Source organism: Castor canadensis, chromosome 9 (assembly GCF_047511655.1).
Source record: "Castor canadensis chromosome 9, mCasCan1.hap1v2, whole genome shotgun sequence".
NCBI lineage: Eukaryota > Metazoa > Chordata > Mammalia > Rodentia > Castoridae > Castor > Castor canadensis.
The window spans coordinates 39,643,278-39,661,408 of NC_133394.1; the positions used below are offsets into that span (position 1 = coordinate 39,643,278).

At 36.6% G+C, this 18,131-nt stretch overlaps 1 protein-coding gene across 7 annotated transcripts in view; it reads right to left on the reverse strand.

Annotated features, from left to right (window-relative positions):
• Positions 1 to 301: 301 nt before the first annotated feature.
• Positions 302 to 18,131, reverse strand: part of Tbck (TBC1 domain containing kinase) — a 229,759-nt gene continuing 211,929 nt past the window's right edge. For 6 of the 7 annotated variants that reach the window (XM_074041488.1, XM_074041487.1, XM_074041490.1 and 3 more), the window contains one exon: positions 302 to 7,289. In XM_074041488.1, coding sequence (XP_073897589.1) covers positions 7,179 to 7,289 — 111 coding nt within the window. In that variant the 3' untranslated portion in view covers positions 302 to 7,178. The remainder of the gene's footprint in view (positions 7,290 to 18,131) is intronic. The other variant, XM_074041489.1, reaches the window with a different exon arrangement.

Genomic DNA, 18,131 nt, shown 5'->3' on the forward strand with positions numbered 1-18,131 from the left:
TGAACACACATCAGCTTTTTTTAAACTAGTTTGGAAAATAAAGAACTCAAACTAACCTCCTAGCTCTGATTCAGTATTTGAGACCACTTTTTTTTTTCTTTGTGAAGTGGTAAATGTATAAATCCTTGGAATGAATTCTGTGTTTATACCAGTTAGTTGCCCAGGGTAGGCCTTCATCCTGAGCCGATCTTCAGGAAGTCCTTTCAGAATAGTCATTTAGGATCCGGGACAAGAGGTTCCTGACATCTTTGAGAATAGGGAATGGCTCAGAACAAGGTGTTACAGTGGTCACACTGGGAACTCCATTTAGCAAAATGTTTTTATTAGTGCTCATCAACTGCACAAAGTAATGGGTCACATTCTAAGACTATCAGACAATGCATGTAACATACTTGGATCATATTCTGCTCCCACCTTCACCCTCCTCTCTCTTACCCTTGCTCCCATTCCTGTTCCCTCATTGTCCCCTTTCTACTTTCATGTCTTTTTTTTTCCCTCCCTAGATGCTAAATATGACAGAAAACATGTTTTATTTGTCTTTCTGAGTCTGGTTTATTTCACTTGACATGATGATCTCCAGTTCCATCCATTTTCCTGCAAATGACATAATTTTGTTTTTCTTTATGGCTGAATAAAACTCCACTGTACACACACACACACACACACACACACACACACACAGGCTCCTAGGCTGACTGTATAACTTGACTATTGTGAATGGTGTCAAAATAAACATGGGTGCGCAGGTATCTCTAGCGTATGCAGACTTTGATTCCTTTGAGTATATACTCAAGAGTGGCATAGCTGGACCATATGGCAGTTCTATTTTTAGTTTTTTGAGGAACCTTCATACTGATTTCTGTGGTAGCTGGCTGAACCAATTTATATTTCTTATCCTGTCATGTTGCCATGACTGAAGAGATTTTAAAAAATTCTTACTACCTATTAAAATGATTTCTTCCTAGAATGCACATCACTTTGCAAATAACCCTCTTAGTCATTTGGCCTTAATCCAGAAATCTTAATCCTCACATGCCTTTCAAATCCTCAGTGTCTCTGTATGGAGTACAGGGTATGAACACATGGCATATGGGATTATTAATGATCTTAAAGATAATTTTAGGAAAGATATGCTATCTGACTAGTAAGTTATCAGGATAGTTTAGCTTAGATAATAAAAACATTTTTAAGTTACCCAATGATCTAAATGATGTCTGTCTTTTCTCCGTCATGATTAAATACTCCCAAAATACCTATGCCACACCCTCTAGTGCCTCTCTATGCATGACTAGGAAAGTGACCAGCTACTTTTCCAATCTCTTAAGCCAGGTTCCTGGATAACACATAGAAAAGAAAGGCTAAGGGCCAACGTCAGTCTAGTATATCAAGGATTTTAGTTTAGACAGAAAATTTTTTCTTATATAGGGATTCTCCCCACCCCTGCCCCAGTTCTTTTCAATAGTGAAGAGGTAATTTAATATATAAGAAGAGTTCCTAAGAACAGTGAGTTTCGGACTGGCATGCTCAAATGCATATTTCCTTTTCTTTTTTTTGAAATCTTCACTTTTGAATGTGTAAACTGGGTGAGAAGGTGATAGTGTCATTTTCTGAGCATTTCCATTTCACAGTCAGCAGTCAGTTTAACCAACATTTTCAATGTTTCTTTTTTGTGTCCTTCACAGGGACCCACAATGAATTGAAATTGATGGCTTTTCTGTTCCTTGTGTATGAAGAAGAGAGAAATAGGTTGATAATTAGGAAAGTAGAATTGTAGTTTTGGATCTGTCTTTTACTGGCTCCATGAATTTTACAAAATCCTCTCACTTTCCTTATTGTTTTGCACGATGGTGTTTGGATTGGATCTTTAAAATTCCTTTTTTTATTTCATGATTTATAATCTATGGATAATATAACCTTAGAATGGCTGAAATCAATGGTGTGTTGGAAAATGTTGTTAACCAAACAATCTCAAAAATAAATAAAATATAAAGAAAGCCCTGATTTATGATATTTGCTTATTTCTAGGGTGTAAATATTCCTGTCATGGCTGACTGTAAGCTACAAGGTGAGATCACTGGCCATGGAGTTCAGAAGAGACAGGCACTTTCAGTTCTCTCAAGCCAGCACAATTCTGAACTTAAAATACTAAATTATTCTATCCCAAGAGACTGAGAAGTATGCTAATATAATTAATAATTAATAACAGTCAAAGTAAATAGGTTTCTTAAGGGTTAATGAGAAAATGAAATCTCCTTTGCATGGTTTACTTTATGTTTTGATGCTAGTGATCACACCTTTATGGGTTTTTGGAGAATGGTAAGTCATACTCTATATTTTTAGGAGCCACATCCATACAGTAATATTTTTAAAACATTGACTGCTTTAGTTTTGGCAAGAAGCAACATTTAGAATCTGATCTAATGCTTTAAAAAGCACAAAGATTAGTTTAAAGCCAAAACAGGATAGTGTTTTAACCCTCACTGCCCAGAGGATTAATGTGTAAATCCTGGAATGTTGTAATACAGTGCTTTGGTACCTACTCATGTACCATTTATTGGTCACAGTGAGCACTGAAATGATGCAGACAATGGAAACTAAACATACACTGTCTGAAAGGGGTGAGAAAGGATATTAAAAGATGTACACTAAAGAGGAGACGTTACACCTGAAAGTTACAGTAGCTATGCATATCACCATCTATCTGGAGAACAATGAATTTGTCAAGTTCCTAGTTAAGTTTTCATACGATAAGCACCAAAGATAAGGGCATTAAAAAGAAAACTATTCAGAAAATACATAAATATGCAATTTAAAAATCATGCTAACTTTTAAAAAGTTTATTTACAACATGCATTACTTCCAACACATGAGATAAAACTGGATTATAAAATCTGAAGTCTGAATGAGTAACTGTGTATGCTGTTATATGTCAAATGTTAGGTAAGGTCTGGAATCTGGGTCTTCAGATTGAACACCCAAACTAAAATCTATAATAAGCATCATTTTGCTTCTAATATTTGGATTAATGCTTATCAAGAAAAATGTAATATTTGGGTAATAATAGGTATAAGGAGTTAGCATGTATAATAATTGCTAGTTATGACTGATAGAATGAAATAGCCACAACCCCGTGACAGTCAAGGTGGCAGTCTTCCTTCCTTAGAGTGGGTTTCATTGGATGAGACTATTGCATAAATTCCTTTTGAGGTGTAGAATTCTTTTGATAAAAATCTCTAAACAGGTATTTTTTTTTTTAGAAAAAATTATTTGGAAGAGGAAAAAGAGAGGGGTCAAAGAAAGATCTGATACCATCTATGCTTTCCAAAAATTTTATATAATTAATTGTTCTCATTTTTAAATAGTCACATGAACACATGCCCTAAAGCCTTTTCTAAATCAGGGACTTACCAGCCTTTCCACCAAACACTGCCATCTGTCTGCAAGAGACCTATTTTCCTTTACTGAGAATACAGGGCTGGTGACAATCTCATTTGTAGCTACCCTGATTTGATGGGAAGTTATTTCCAGCCATTGCACAGAGCAAAGAGTTCTCTGAAGCTAGTACTTCATAAAGTAGTCTTAATACAAACTTCCTATCAGAAGGCCCCAAGGCTATGTCTTATATTCATATGTGCAGGTGAAAACTCCAGTTCCTACGGCCTATATGGACATGGGATAGTCCATAGGGCTCACAGCTATTCCTTTCAGTCTTTCTTCATTTCTGACATCAAGAAATTTCTCTTCCTTTTCAAGCTTGGTGAATTTTTTTTTTTAAATGTGGTGTATCTGTATTTTGGAAAAGGGATGCAACTAATTTAACTAATCTTGTTGGAACTTATCTGTTCCAACTTATACAAAATTATCAAATTTTAGAGCTGAGTGAACTTTAGATACTTTTTTTTTTATTCAGTGAACTGACGTTTCAATTTATTTATGCGCCATCATGTCCCAGAGAAGCTCAGCAGTAGAAAAATTGTTATGGGAAGTTTTAATTTTTTTTTCCATTCATATAGATTTAAAAATCTCTAAAGATTCAGTTCAATTTTACACTAAGTGAGAATCTCTAATATGTGGTCTACTAAAGGTAGCAGAAGATATAAATTGTGAAGGGAGCTCATATTTTAACATGGGACCCAAATTTGAGTAAGTAACTGAAAAATGATGCAACAATTCTATGACTAGAAGTATGAATGGAATGGTTTGACAGACTTGAGGCTATTAATGCAGCATGAAGAAGTCAGAAAAGGATGCCATTATTGCTAGATCATGAAGGATGAGTGTGTGCGTGTGTGTGTGTGTGTGTGTGTGTGTATTGGGGGTTGGTGGTAGCAGTAAAGGCATTCCAGGTGGAGGGAAGAGATGGCAGATGCCAGAAACACTGCTGACAGTGATAGTGTAGGAGTCAATAATGCACTATAGACCTAGGTTTGCTTCAATAAAACAGTTGGTAAGATCAGCTTTCTTTATATCATCTGTTGTAAAATAACGTGCCTTGCAGATAAACATGGCAGTGTTCCTGTATTCTTTCTTATTTTACTATTGAGAATATTAAATATTCTAATTTGTATGTTAAAAATTCCCATCTTTTGAATTAATTCTAAAAGTCTCAAGTTTTAAGAAAGACCAAACGAAAAATTGTGATAGACGTTGTGTGGTATTCTCTTCTTCCAAAGCTCTTTTCACAATATTCATGTCTTCATCCTCTCCTAGCTATCACCTCATCAATTCAAATTCTGGCCCCTCCATCCCTCTCTTCTCTACTTTGTTAATAAGGCAAAGCTAAGATGCAGAACAACTCTTTTGAAATGATCATCACTGCCTCATTCTCACTCTCAGACCAAGGACTGAAGAAAAGCAATAGCAACTGTCAGAATCAGAAGATTTAATGATTTTTCTCTAGGCAGAGAAGACTTTGACTCAAAAATTGTATCAGCTAAATCTTGAATTTTTCCTCATTATTTCCTACTTTTAAAAGTAAACTCTGTATGGAACACAAAATGGTATAACTATTGATTACATTAGCATCTTGCACACAGTAGGAATTCAAACTATATTTGGTGAATAACCACAAATATAATTGAGTAAAACAAAATACGTAGTACTTTGGGACCAGCATATCTTCATGTTAGAATGAAGTTGGACCCTTGCCTCATTCCATATACAAAAATCAAACCCAAGAGGGAATAATGGGAAATGATTGCTAATCAATGCATAGGATTTTGGTTTTGGGTGTTGAAAATGTTCCAGAATTAGATAGTAGTGGTAATTGCAAGGTTTTGTGAATATACTGAAAACCAATGAATCATAATTTATTTTTGTTTTTTTGGTGGTATGGGGTTTGAACTCAGGGTCTTGTGCTTGCTAGGGCAGGTACCCTACCACTTACCTACCACTACACCTCCAGCCCTTTTTGGCTCTAGTATTTTTCAGGTAGGGTAACACATTTTTACCCAGCCAGCCTGGACCTTGATCTCCCTACCTATAGCTTCCCTCACAGCTGTGATAACAGGCATGCATCACCATACCCAGCTTATTGATTTCAGATGGGGTCTTGTTAACTTTTTGCCTGGGCTAGCTTAGAATTGCACTCCTCCAGATTTCCACCTCCTGAGTAACTAGGATTACAGGCATGAGCTCTGAGTTGTATGTTTTAAAAGTGTATGCAAATTTTATGGTATGCACAGCGTATCTCAATAAAAATAGATGCTAACAAAACAAACTAAACAGCAGCAACAGCAGCAGCAACAAAACCATGGCCCAGAAAGCTGAGGCTCTTATTAAAATGTTCAGACTATGCAGTTTTCACACTGAAGAGGAATATAAGTAACAGAGGAATCAATACTTTTTAATCAAAATAAAACTGAAGACAAAGATATATTTCACCAATTATAAGATACATTCCCATTTCAGAAATCTGAAAAAATATGCAATTTATTATTGAATGGTGTGTTTTAGTTTATTTGGCTGCATTTTCCTTTCTTTGTGGTGAGTAAAATGACAGTGTCTTAGACTCAGTGGAGTATTTTTCTATTAATGTGGCAGAGAGTGCTAGCAGTCCCTAATGTGTTTCCTCCTCCCTCCCAAAGAGTAACAAGGTATTTTTGTCTGGGAAGATGGCCACTCAGCCAAAGACCATAATCAGAGTTTTCCTTATACCAGATGTGGCCACGTGCGTAAGTCCTGCAGTCTTGGCTAATGTGGTGTAACCAGAAGTGATGTACGCAACTGATAGTTTATGCCTCCTCTCCTCTCCTTTTTTCCTTCCTTATTCCTTCCCTCCTCTTTTCGTCCCCTCTCTTTTATTTTCTTCTATATCACAGATCTGAAGATGGAAACAGAGTAGCCTTTTTATCCATGAGATGGAAGCCATGTATTGAGAAGATAAAAAAATAAAATAGGAGACTGACTGGGTTTTAAAGGATTATGATGTCAATACACTAGCCTGACTACGTAGCCTTTTATGTGATAAGGAAACTACAATTATTTTAGTCAGTTTTTGGGCCTCTGCTATTGGCATTGAACAAATATTTGGTGAAATATGAATGGTTCCTGAATTTCATTTTTCTGGGAATAAACTATTTCTGCTTTTTGAAATGGGCTAAAGTCCACTTCTTCTAAACATATGTGCATACACACACACACACACACACACACACACACCCACACGTACAAGAGTGATTATGTGGGTAAATGAATTCCTAAACATTGCATTTATTTACAAGTATACACTGTGAATAACTTTCCAGTTTTTGTTATCATGAACAGAAGATAATTTCAGGCCACATTCAGTCTGTATTGCTACACGACACCCTTGTTAGGACTGTCTGTTCACTACAATGGGGGATGGCTTTTTCGGTGCAACTGGGATTTCTTGATCATGCTAAATCTGTCCTGTCAGTTGCATTCCTCTAGCTTTATGTGGCAGTGTGGTAAAAATACATGATCAGATTTCACTGTTAAGAGAATTCTTTTAGCAATACATGTACAGTCAAGTTTCTTGCCTGGACAGCAGACTATTTGGGTTATGAGATTTACGAAAATGTGTCATGGCAAAGCTTTATGGAAATGCAATACTCTGGACGTCTAGTTCTGTCTTAGAGTGACATACATGGCTGTGAAGAATGTGCTGCTGGGCATTGGTGCCATTCTGTCCATTTGTCAGATGGACTCTTGGCTCTTCATATTTGAGGAGAAGGTACGGTGAGAAGGCCTGTTGGCTTGATCTTGTTAACGCCACCATCTAGAATACAGACCCTTGGATACTTCATCTTCACAAGATGAGCTGCAAACTGTTAAAAAAATTAAAAGGCCAAATGTATACAGGGTGTACAAAAAGCTTTCCCCAACCTCCTGTTTTTTGCAGGCTGTGAAAGATGAAACTATTTTAATGTTGCTATTATTGTCACTTATTCACTTATTATTGAATAAGGCATCAATTTAGTTTTAAATCAGTCTTATATGTTGGTAGACAACTTTAGGCTATGCAACAATCATGTCTTAATTCCCTTGTATGCTTTATTGGATAGGCAATAAATATACATGGTAAGTAATTTAAATTCAACATAAAAGGATGTGCTGAAAGAAGTAAACTTTGCTCATCTGTCTCCCTCTCTCTTCCAAGGTTATTAATATTACTGTTTTTTTGTAACTTTCCACTGATAGTCAAAACATCCCAATGTATATTTCGATATTCTGCTCAAATTTTTAGTTATTAAAATTCCAAGAACAATGTCTGAGAGAGGGGCCATAAACTGATTGTATGTTTTTGGAGCAAGCACAATTAACATTTTGAGACCATAAACGTGCAATGAATTAGAGGGATTCATGCAGGAAGTCTTCTAGATGCCTGGCACACAGAATGTATAAAAGTAATGCGGACATATACATCTTTCTCACTTAACCCATGTTTACCTCCCAGGATCACTGATTACCTATCCTCAATCCTGGTACTCTATGGGAAAGCAGCCCTGACCTGCTTGTCTCTCATGATACAACACACAGCTTTATGATTCAGAGCCTCTTTTCCTCAGGTGGCCCTTTGTGGGAATATGTTCCATTTCCTTCCAATTCTTGCTTCCTCTTTAGTTCCTTCTCAGTAGTACTCGTACTGCACAACCAAACATGGCTGTTTATTTTCCTGCACAGGTACTACCTTCTTAGGAGTAAGTCTCCTAAGCCCTCAAAGTCTTCTCAGCCCTCAAAGTTTCTTGTGTGACATTATGGAAACAGCCAAGATGCCACACAACTGATGAGTGGATAAGAAAACATGATATTTATATACAATGGAATTTTATTTAGCTATAAAGAATAAAATACAAGCAAAATTATTAAAAAATAATAATTTTCATGTGAAGGGGAAGTCATATGAGAGAGGGAAGGCAAAAGAAGGAAGTTAAGAAGGTGAATATCATTGATCTACTTCCTACACAAAAATGAATATAGAAACTTTAAAACTGTTGAAATCACCATAAGAAAAGGACTAAGGACTAAGGTGGAAAGGAGAAAAACAGAGGGGATGAACCAATTTGGGTTATAATACATACATACATGGAAATGTCAAAATGAAACACCCTTCATAGTTATCTTCAACAAACAAAAATGTCTTAAGAAAAAAACAGGAAGGCAATACAGGTCCTGTATGGGGGCTGGAACCAGCGGGAGGGAGAGGATATAAGGAGAGGGTGTAGGAGGGTGAATGTAGTAGAAACATTACATACTCGTGTATGAAAAAATGGACCTTTTGAAACTTTTCCAGAAATGAGAGGACAGGAGATAAAGGAGAATGATGGAGGGGGTGAATTCAACTATGATACAGTGTAAGAACTTTTGTAAATGTCACAATGTACCCCCAGTACAATACTATGAAAATAAAATGAAAAACAAAGTTTCTTGTGCAAACCTCAATCTTTGATCTTACCAAATATATTTAAATCACCCATTTATGAGCTTGCTTTATCAAACTGTAACCTTCTCTAGGGAAGTGACTCTGTTCTATTTATTCTTATCCCTAGTGCCTGGCACATGATAGCAGTTTAATTTATATTTGCTAAGTTGAACTAAACTATGACAAATGACCATTAAGTCTGGGGTAAAATTATGACATAAAGAAGTTTTTCTTTGGCTCATTATCCATTCTGTCTCTATTCCCTCCCCTTGGTAGTGTCCCCTTCATCAGTGTCCTCCATTTCTTTTCATTGCTCCATGAAAGCTTGATTTTAGACCCTTTGAGAAAAATGACTAATTCCTGCTCACAGTGCTATTTGAAGCTTAGCAGTTAGGTCTCAAGACAGCAGTCTAAACTTTATGGTTCAATAGAACCAGCTGAAGTCAGGCAAGGTGGCTCATGTCTATAATCCTAACTCTTTGGGAGGTTTAGATTTGGAGGATGCAGTTTGAGGCCAGCTTGGGCAAAAAGTTTGCCAAAACCCCATCTCAACCAATGGCTGGGCATAGTGATGCATAAATATCATTCCAGCTAGGGTGGAAAGCATAAGTAGGAGGACCAGGGACCGGGCTGGCCTGGGCAAAAAGCGAGACCCTATCTCTAAATTAACCAGAGCAAAAAGTGCTGAAAATGTGGCTCAAGTGGTAGCGCACCTGTGTCATAAGCATGAAGCCCTGATCAAACCCCAATACCACAAAGAAAAAAAAAAAATCCTGAGAAATGACCCAAGCCTTGTATGCACATATGAATAATAATAATAAAAAAACCTACCAAAAAACCTAGCTGAGTTGTTTGGTCAGGGTAAGTTCGAGGCCTCACTCCCAACATTGTTCTGCATTGATCTGGAGTTCTAGAATGTTTATTTTTAAACAAATACCCCTTGATAATTTTAAAGCAAGTAGTCCAAAAGGATAAAGATATCAGTCAATAGGTGGAATGTACATCACTGGACTGGGGTCTTGGCAATTTTTAAAACAATTCAAATAAACGGAGCTCAGTACTGCTGACTCTGCCTAGCTCCTCCATCATCCTTTGTGGTGCCTTGACATTGAGTCAAATGGCCATTCACATTTTGAATCCTATAGTGTTTTAAAACTACCAGATGGGGATCTTTAATTGTAGCTAATGTTGGAGAGAAATTGTGCTCCTGTATTTTAAAAGGTGTCCCATAAGCGAGAGTGACCTCACTGCTGTCCTGTCCTTCTCACTTTTTTGTTTTTTTTTGAATTCTGGTTCTCAAGAACTGAGGCACCAGATCCATCCACCTAGTCAGGTGCAGGCAGCACAGTCTCAGGAACCATACAATTACTGAAACAGCATGGCTGCATTTTCCTACACACAGCAATATAAGTACCATTTAGGCTGGAATTCTTAGATAAGCATACCATTACTCAAAGGGCCTTGTGGATAAGCAGTTGTAGTTTGCAGTACTTTCAAAACACTGTGGCAGTCAGAAAGTGAGTAAGGAAAGACTAACTGTACATTTAACTAATCTCTCTTAAACTGTGGCGTAGAGCTGGAAAGAGCTCTTGTTCCTATTATAAGAAGGGACATAACAACTAGGCTGCTGCTGAGCTGGAAAATAGTAATAGTGAAATAGGCAGAACAGAGCAGTTTGGAACAATTGGATTGCTGCTACCTGGGTGGTCTAAGAAGAAAAGTAGAATGGGAGTACAAGGAGATGGCAATTGTTTAAACACCTTGAGAGGAAGCAAGACTATGTTTAAAGAACAAAAAAGTAGTTGTTGGATTTTCATATAAGATTGTGAGTTTGCTGATTCTGTTTGTGGTTACAGTTATCCATGAGAGTAATTGTTGGCCCGTGGCTGCATCTTTCCCACTCCCGCTGTGAAGCAGCTCCTCTTTTCCTTCTCCAGATGCTCATTTTTTGGGGGGCATTCAAGCATTTCACTGAGCACCTCCTCAGTGCCAGACATTGTTACAGGCTTTGAGTTCTTACAGTTCAGTGGAGGAGATAGTAATGAGCAATTAATAGGAAGAAGCATGGGTAGTACAAAGCAGAGGTACAGGATACTTTTCAGAGTTTCTTAATGAATGAGTTGAGGATGCTCAGGTTTTTTCCCTCCTCTTTTCCCCTCCATTCCTCTTTCATTATTGACTCCTAAAGGGAATAGGAACCCAAATTTGATGGTGACAACTGCTACTCTGGGAAGAGAGCATTTATTCTGTAAGTTGATAGAGGTTTGGGAGGAAAGAAAGGGCTGTGAATATTCTGGGATGGGTTTTCACTGAAAAAGTCACATCACACATGGAGAAGATATATGGGGGTGGAGGAGACCAGGCATGTAGAGCACAGGGCTCCATCCTTCCCGCTTCATCAGACAGGCCTTTGGCCACCTCAGTGAGTACACTGAGGAGGGACTGGACTTTGGGGAGAAAAGATCTAGCGACTGGCAGACTCCACACAGAAATCACAGACCTTGGTGGAAGTGCAGGACATCACAGTGGACCAGGGTTATGGAGTCATCAGAATCATCTGAGTGCTTTTAGCAACACTCCACCCCATCCCAGGTGACTGTACTGTGCTGCTAGTGTTGAGAGTCATTTAACTGGATCATGGGATTCCTTGCAGGTCATGTTGGTCTGGGACTTACGCTACAGTTCTTATATAGTCCTGAGTGTAGAGTAAGTCACTTTGTACTAGAAAAGGCTGCTGTGTTTGTTGTAGGGTTGGAATTTGTGAGACCAGGCCCTCTGGCATGTTTGCCCAGAGGAAGCCAGCTTCTGATACAGCAGCAGAATGAGTGGCGAAAAGGAATTTTTGAGCAACTGTAAAGTACTTCAGGTTAAATAAGGCCATGATGCTAAAAGCTGAGCACAGGGAAGGTTGGAGGGGCACAGGACAGATCATGCGGGTCCTCACTGGGTCTTCAGCACATAGGTTTGGGAAGAATTCATGGTTGAAGCAGAAAGCTAAAACCCCTGAATTTCTGTAAGATTTAGGGGAGGAGCTTATCGCAGGACAATTACATTTCTTGATTCAACCTTCAGCCTTGTGAATTTGAAGTTCATAATGGAGACAGGACAATTGGCCTGGATTGACTGACACCCTGATAAAGCTCAAACAGAGAAGTTATGTCGTTTCCATTTTATCCGTCCATTTCTTATTCCACAAATAACGCTTTGTTTTGGGTATGGAATTGTTATGTTTGATCACTGTATGGAATAAAGGAACTTGCAATGACCCTGTAATGAATAGCTGAAGTAATTTGCTTTTCTTGATCTTTCTGATGTGAGGCTGATGCTGTGTTAGTCTTTTGTGTCCTCTTCATCTTCTGTAATGTTCAAAATATTACACATCTTCAGTATCTCAAGCACTGTGTGACTGTGGCTGTGTGAATTATGTACCACTTTCTAAGAGTTTGCTAGACTCTAAGGCAAGTGTATTTGAGATAAGAAATAGAATTTCTCTTTCTAGAGCACAATGTGGCCTTGGGATAAATATAATAACGTCATGTGATGGCTTATCTTGATCATCATCTTGACTGGATCGAGAAGTGCCTAGATTAGTAAACCACACCTCTTGGTACATCTGTGATGGTATTTTCAGAGGTGACTAAGCAGGGGAAGACCCAATCCAAATTATGGATGGCACCATTCTGTAGGCTGGAAGCCCTGTGAGATGGAATAAAAGGGGAAAAAGCAGGAAGCCAGGAGTGCAGGCATATTCTCTCTCTCTTCTTGGCTACCATGATTTGAGCTGCCCTGCTCTACCACACTCTCCCCATCATGATGCACTGAAATCAAATGACTAACTCCTCCCTTCAAGCTGTTTTTCTCAGGTATTTGTCACAACAGAAAGCCCAACACACACACACACACACACACACACACACACACACACACACACACTCACACACACTCACTCTTGTCATTAAGTGATTTATGGGATCATTCATGTAGGTCTTGATCAGTAGAGGTGACCATCTTAATAATCTTAAGAGAAACCCACGAGCTACGACAATGGTTAGAATAAAGAGATAGGAATGATTTATCTAATGTTATAATGCTCTATCTCCTCCCTTGATTATATGGTCAATCACAATTGTGAATTTCAACTTTTGCTTACATTTTTACTGTGTCTTCCCCATAACTGAGAGTTTGTCTCCTACTATTTTTCTGTATAAAGATCTTTCAAATTAAACTCATTGAGGTTTATTTTCTTAATAGTATTTCATAAACATGAAACTAGTTTTATAGTAGTAACACCTAAAAACAATTAGGAACTGACTGTTTTATCTTGTAATTTCAGTCACAGAAATAAAAACAGCAGTGCAGCAAAGCTGAGAAGATGAACACAGGTCAATAATTATTTTGCATCTTGTCTTGGATACTTGTGACAACTAAGGAACAGAACAGGTAATTCCAGGGTATTAGGTTAGTGTATTATATGCTGCTGTCTTGAGTAAGTATGTTGCTGCTGTAACAGGAAATAACAGAGTGGGTAGTTTTCAAAGACAATAAATTTATTTCAAATAGTGGGAAGCCCAAGACTAAGGAGATTCATCTGGGGAGGGGCTCTGTGCTACATTGTAACATGGCAAATGGGCAAAACAGCACATAAACAAACTTATCCTTTTATCAGGATAATTAATGCACTCCTGGTCTTAGACCTACATGCAGGTAGTGTGCTCATGACCTAATCACGCTGTAAAGGTTTCACCCCAACATAATGTTACAATGGCAATTAAATTTCAGCATGAGTTTTAGAGGGGCATTCAAATCATAGCTACTACAAAAGACTACTTATCGATTATAAAAAGTGGGAGAGTTTATAAGAATAGCCATTACACAATTCAGGATTTTTGATGCATTTTTATTTTACAGATAACTATTCTAATTGTGTCTGGGAGACTTAGAATCCAGTAAAGGGTTATAATAAATTTTTTTTCTTTTTCTCTGGCATTACTGAGGTTTGAACTCAGGACTTTGTACTTATTAGGCAGGAATTCTACCATTTGAGCCATACTTCCAGCCCCTATAATAAACTTTTAATAAAACTGTTTTTCTTAGAACCAATCTTTGGGATTAAGAAATTTGATAGTATAAAGTTTCTTATACTTTGTAGTTTATATTACAAATAAGTAAAGTGTGCTAACTATACATGTTTTCTTGTTTCAACTTTCTGTTGCTACCTCTCCTTCATTCTCTTTTTTCCTTTTTATTAAGAAAAAGGATGCAACTAGAGTTTTAGTTTCAACTCTTGGGTTTCATGCTTACTTCTTAGACCACCTTCTTTCTATGAGTTCAACCACTTTCAGTGGTTGCCGGAATCACTCAAGAGAAATTTGGCAAAAAGCTAAGTAAATATCACAATGAGCAATTATGAATTTCTCTTCTTTGCTTCTTCTATTTATTCTCATGTAATTCTAGTGATAATTCATGCAGATTAAAGGAAAAGAAGTATATTTAACATTTTAAAAGTATAAGTTTTGAATAGAAATGGAAAGAAAAATATTTTCTCTAAGGCACATGATATCTTAGCACAAGAATAAGTGAATGCAACCTTTATTTCATTGTTTACTTTGTTAAAATTTCAATAACAATTTTTCCTCATGTCAAAATGGTATTTTTCTTTTCTTTCTCTTCCATTTTCTTCTGATCTTTTGTTTTCTTTGTAAATATATTCTACCATTAATTTTCACCTAAGCAAAAGTTTTAAATTTATAAACTCAATTTTAACGGTAACATTAGATTTTTAGTTTCTTGAAATAAATACAAGTTACACACATTTTAATGGTCTCTTTTTTTTTTTTTGACAATCTCTTGTTGAGGCTATTCACCTAAAATCTGTCTTCCTTTCTAGAACAATGCATTTGTAAACTACTAACTGTATTTATTGGAAGGGAGATCCTATATTTTTTCTTTCTACACTACAGAATACTGTGTTTATTTTATAAGTAGGAGGGTTCTACATCTACACATCTAGTTTAACTATCCTGTGAATTTTAGTATGAACCTCTAAATGCTTGTACATAACTTTTAGACTGATGTCCCATTAGCATTTCCAATTCAATACATACAAAGTCATCATATTCCTTCCAGCCATACTTCACTCTTTGCTTTCCTGTCTTTGTTAAAAGTATCAGCAACTTTCCATAAAACCCAATGGGAAAACTTTGCCATCTTTGATTTTTTTTTTAAAAAAATTCTGTTGGCTCCATATTCCATTAGGAATAGAGTTGTATCCATTTTCTCTGTGATTCATCTTGTATCTATCCTTTTCTATTCCATTTACTCTTGGATTAATTCCCAAATGATCCTTAAACTTCTAGATTTTTCTTTCTCCATTACCGTTATGCAAATATCCTTTTGAAAGTTGCAGAGCTTTTGGCTGAGTCTCCAGTAAGCTACTCTTTTCCCTCTTCCCCTCAGACACATGAGCTGTGGTGACTCTGAGGCTTAGCAACTATTTAGATAATGGGAATCTGCAAGCTTAAGACACAAGGTTGACACAAAGGTAGACTCTGGAAGAACCTCACACTGACATAGGCTGTGGGAATGTTAGGGAACATCTCTATTTCTTGGTGTTTTAAAATTTCTACTCATTGGGATCAAGGGCAAAAGAGAAAGAAGACATTTCAATTTTGGTAAACCTTAATGCACATGACTTTATAAATCTTTTTTGTCACTTTCTTCCTTAAAAATCTTTAGTAATCACCACTGTGTAAATGTAAACTCCTTAGCATAGTATCTAAGACATTCTATAATCAGATTTCCCTAACCTTTCCAGCATTAGCTTTAGCCACAGTGCTGTTGAGAGAAGTCCTGTATTATCAATCAGACAGTGTTCATGTTGCCTAGAATGTTCCCTTCTGTGACCTTTCCCCAATACTTGCCCCCCGCCCCATTTTTTAATTATTGTGCTGGGTGTGGGTACATTGTAGCATTTACAAAAGGTCTTATATATCAAATATATCATACTTGAATTCACCCCCTCCATCATTCTTCTTTATCCCTCCCCTCAATCCTGGAATAGTTTCAACAGGTATCATTGCCCACTTACGTGCATGTGTACACAGTATTTACACTATGTTCACCCTCCCATGCCCTTTCCCTACTGCCTGCCCTCTCTCACTGTTACCAACCCCTCTAGGCAGGACCCATTCTGCTCTCCTGTTCTCCAATTTTGTAAAAGACAAAAAAGTGACATTTTGCTTGCTTAAAAATAGTTACACAGGGAATTTCATTGTGACATTTCCAAGAATATATGTATCATAACCTGGATTGGTTCATCGCTTTTATTTTACTTCTTTCTACATTAGTCCCCTTCTTTTGGTGGTTTCAACAGGTTTAAATTTCTATATTCATTCTTGTATAGAAAGTACGTCAACCATATTCACCTTCTTAACTTCCTTCTTTTACCCTCCCCCTTAGTGTGACTGTTTTCCATAATATTGCTGCATTTATATTGGGTCAATATTCAACATATGAGAGAAAACATGTGGCTTGGGGCCTTCTGAACCTTCCCCAGCCCTTTTGCCTTACTGAAATCCTACCTATAATTCAAGGTTTAGGTCTATTACCATCTTTCCCATGAAGCTTTCAGAATACCTTATTTAACTAGAAGAAATTACTTCCTTCTCAGTATTTCTAGAACTTTAAATCTCATAAAGCATATGTTACATTCTGCTTTGAATTTTAATCATCTGTATACATGGTCTAATCTTTCTAACAGGACTGAAAGTTTTAGGAGATAATGGTTCTGTGTCTTTTTCACTTTTGGTTCTTCATAATATTTTTCTTATATATGTAGGCACTCAATATTTATTGTCCTGAATTAAAACAGTACATGACTTTAATATTTGATTCCCTTACCTTTCTTTTTATAGCAATTTATGCAAGTGTACAGTTGATGGTAAACTATTATTTTCATGTGTTTGTTCCATAGTTTAGTCATTAATTTGACAATCAAATATTTATTAAAAACTTTCTATTTGAAAGGCACCATGATTAAAGTTTGAGGTACAAAAATAAATATAATACATCCTGTGACCTCAATGAGGTAGTTGGGGATACAAAGAGAAGTGAATAGGCAATTGCAATGTTATTTGATAAATACTATACGGACCCACCATTTATGGTTGTTCAAACTGTAGCCAAGATGTAGAATCAATCTAGGAATGTATCGATGGATGAGTACCTAAAGAAAAAGTGGTAATGTGGCATGTATCTTTCTCTATAGATACCATATATATGTGTGTGTGTATGTTGGGAGGATTAAATTAGATCTCTCTTTCTCTCTGTGTGTGTGTGTATATATATGTATATATATATATATATATACATATATATACATACTTCATTTCTAGTAGATAAACAAGATAATTTCTTTCCTCCCTTTTTACTCTTTCCTTTCCTCATGGACTCCTTTAATAGAAGAGCCATTTAATACTTCTAGCAACTGTATAGATTCAAATTTAAAAAGCAGGCTTGTTGCCAAATGAGATGTAACATAGAGCTTACAACGCACATGGTGACCTGTTGAGGATGCAGCAGTGATTTATACCAGTGAGTCTGAATGTTTAGTGGGTCATATACCCTATTGGCAATCATATTAAAACTATAAATCTTTTCTCTCAAAAGTGACACATATGTATAATACAGAGGCCTTCTAAATCTTATGACAAACTCTAGGATAAAAGCTTTTTCTTTATACTAATTCATCTCAATTTTAAACTTATGGTATCCACTTAACACTTACTGTTTGCAAAAATGGCAGTTGGTTCTTCCTATAGATTTATAAGTTACTATTTAATACTTCCAAAGATGTCTTCCCAGTTATGACTGTGGGGACTTTTAAAAAAGGTAAATATGCTAGAAAAGTTTGTTGGAAAGCAATTTTTATTCATATAAATGCATACTTGCTTATGTTAAGAGAATAAGCTTTTCCTGATAAAAATCCTGTATCTAATACTATCAGGTATCAGGAGCCCTAATAAGTCTTGTACATTTTCCATTGGTCTGTGATATTTGGGAAGTGAATTTCAAAAATAATCATTTATCAATTTCTGTTTATTCTAGACAACTGAGAACAGTAAGGCCATACTGTGTTCAAGCCTTTGATCATATTACACAAAGTATACAATGCTCTGAAAAGAATGTATACAATAAAAACTCAGATTCAAAACACAGTTAGGGCTGTGCTGGATCACAGCCAAGTTCC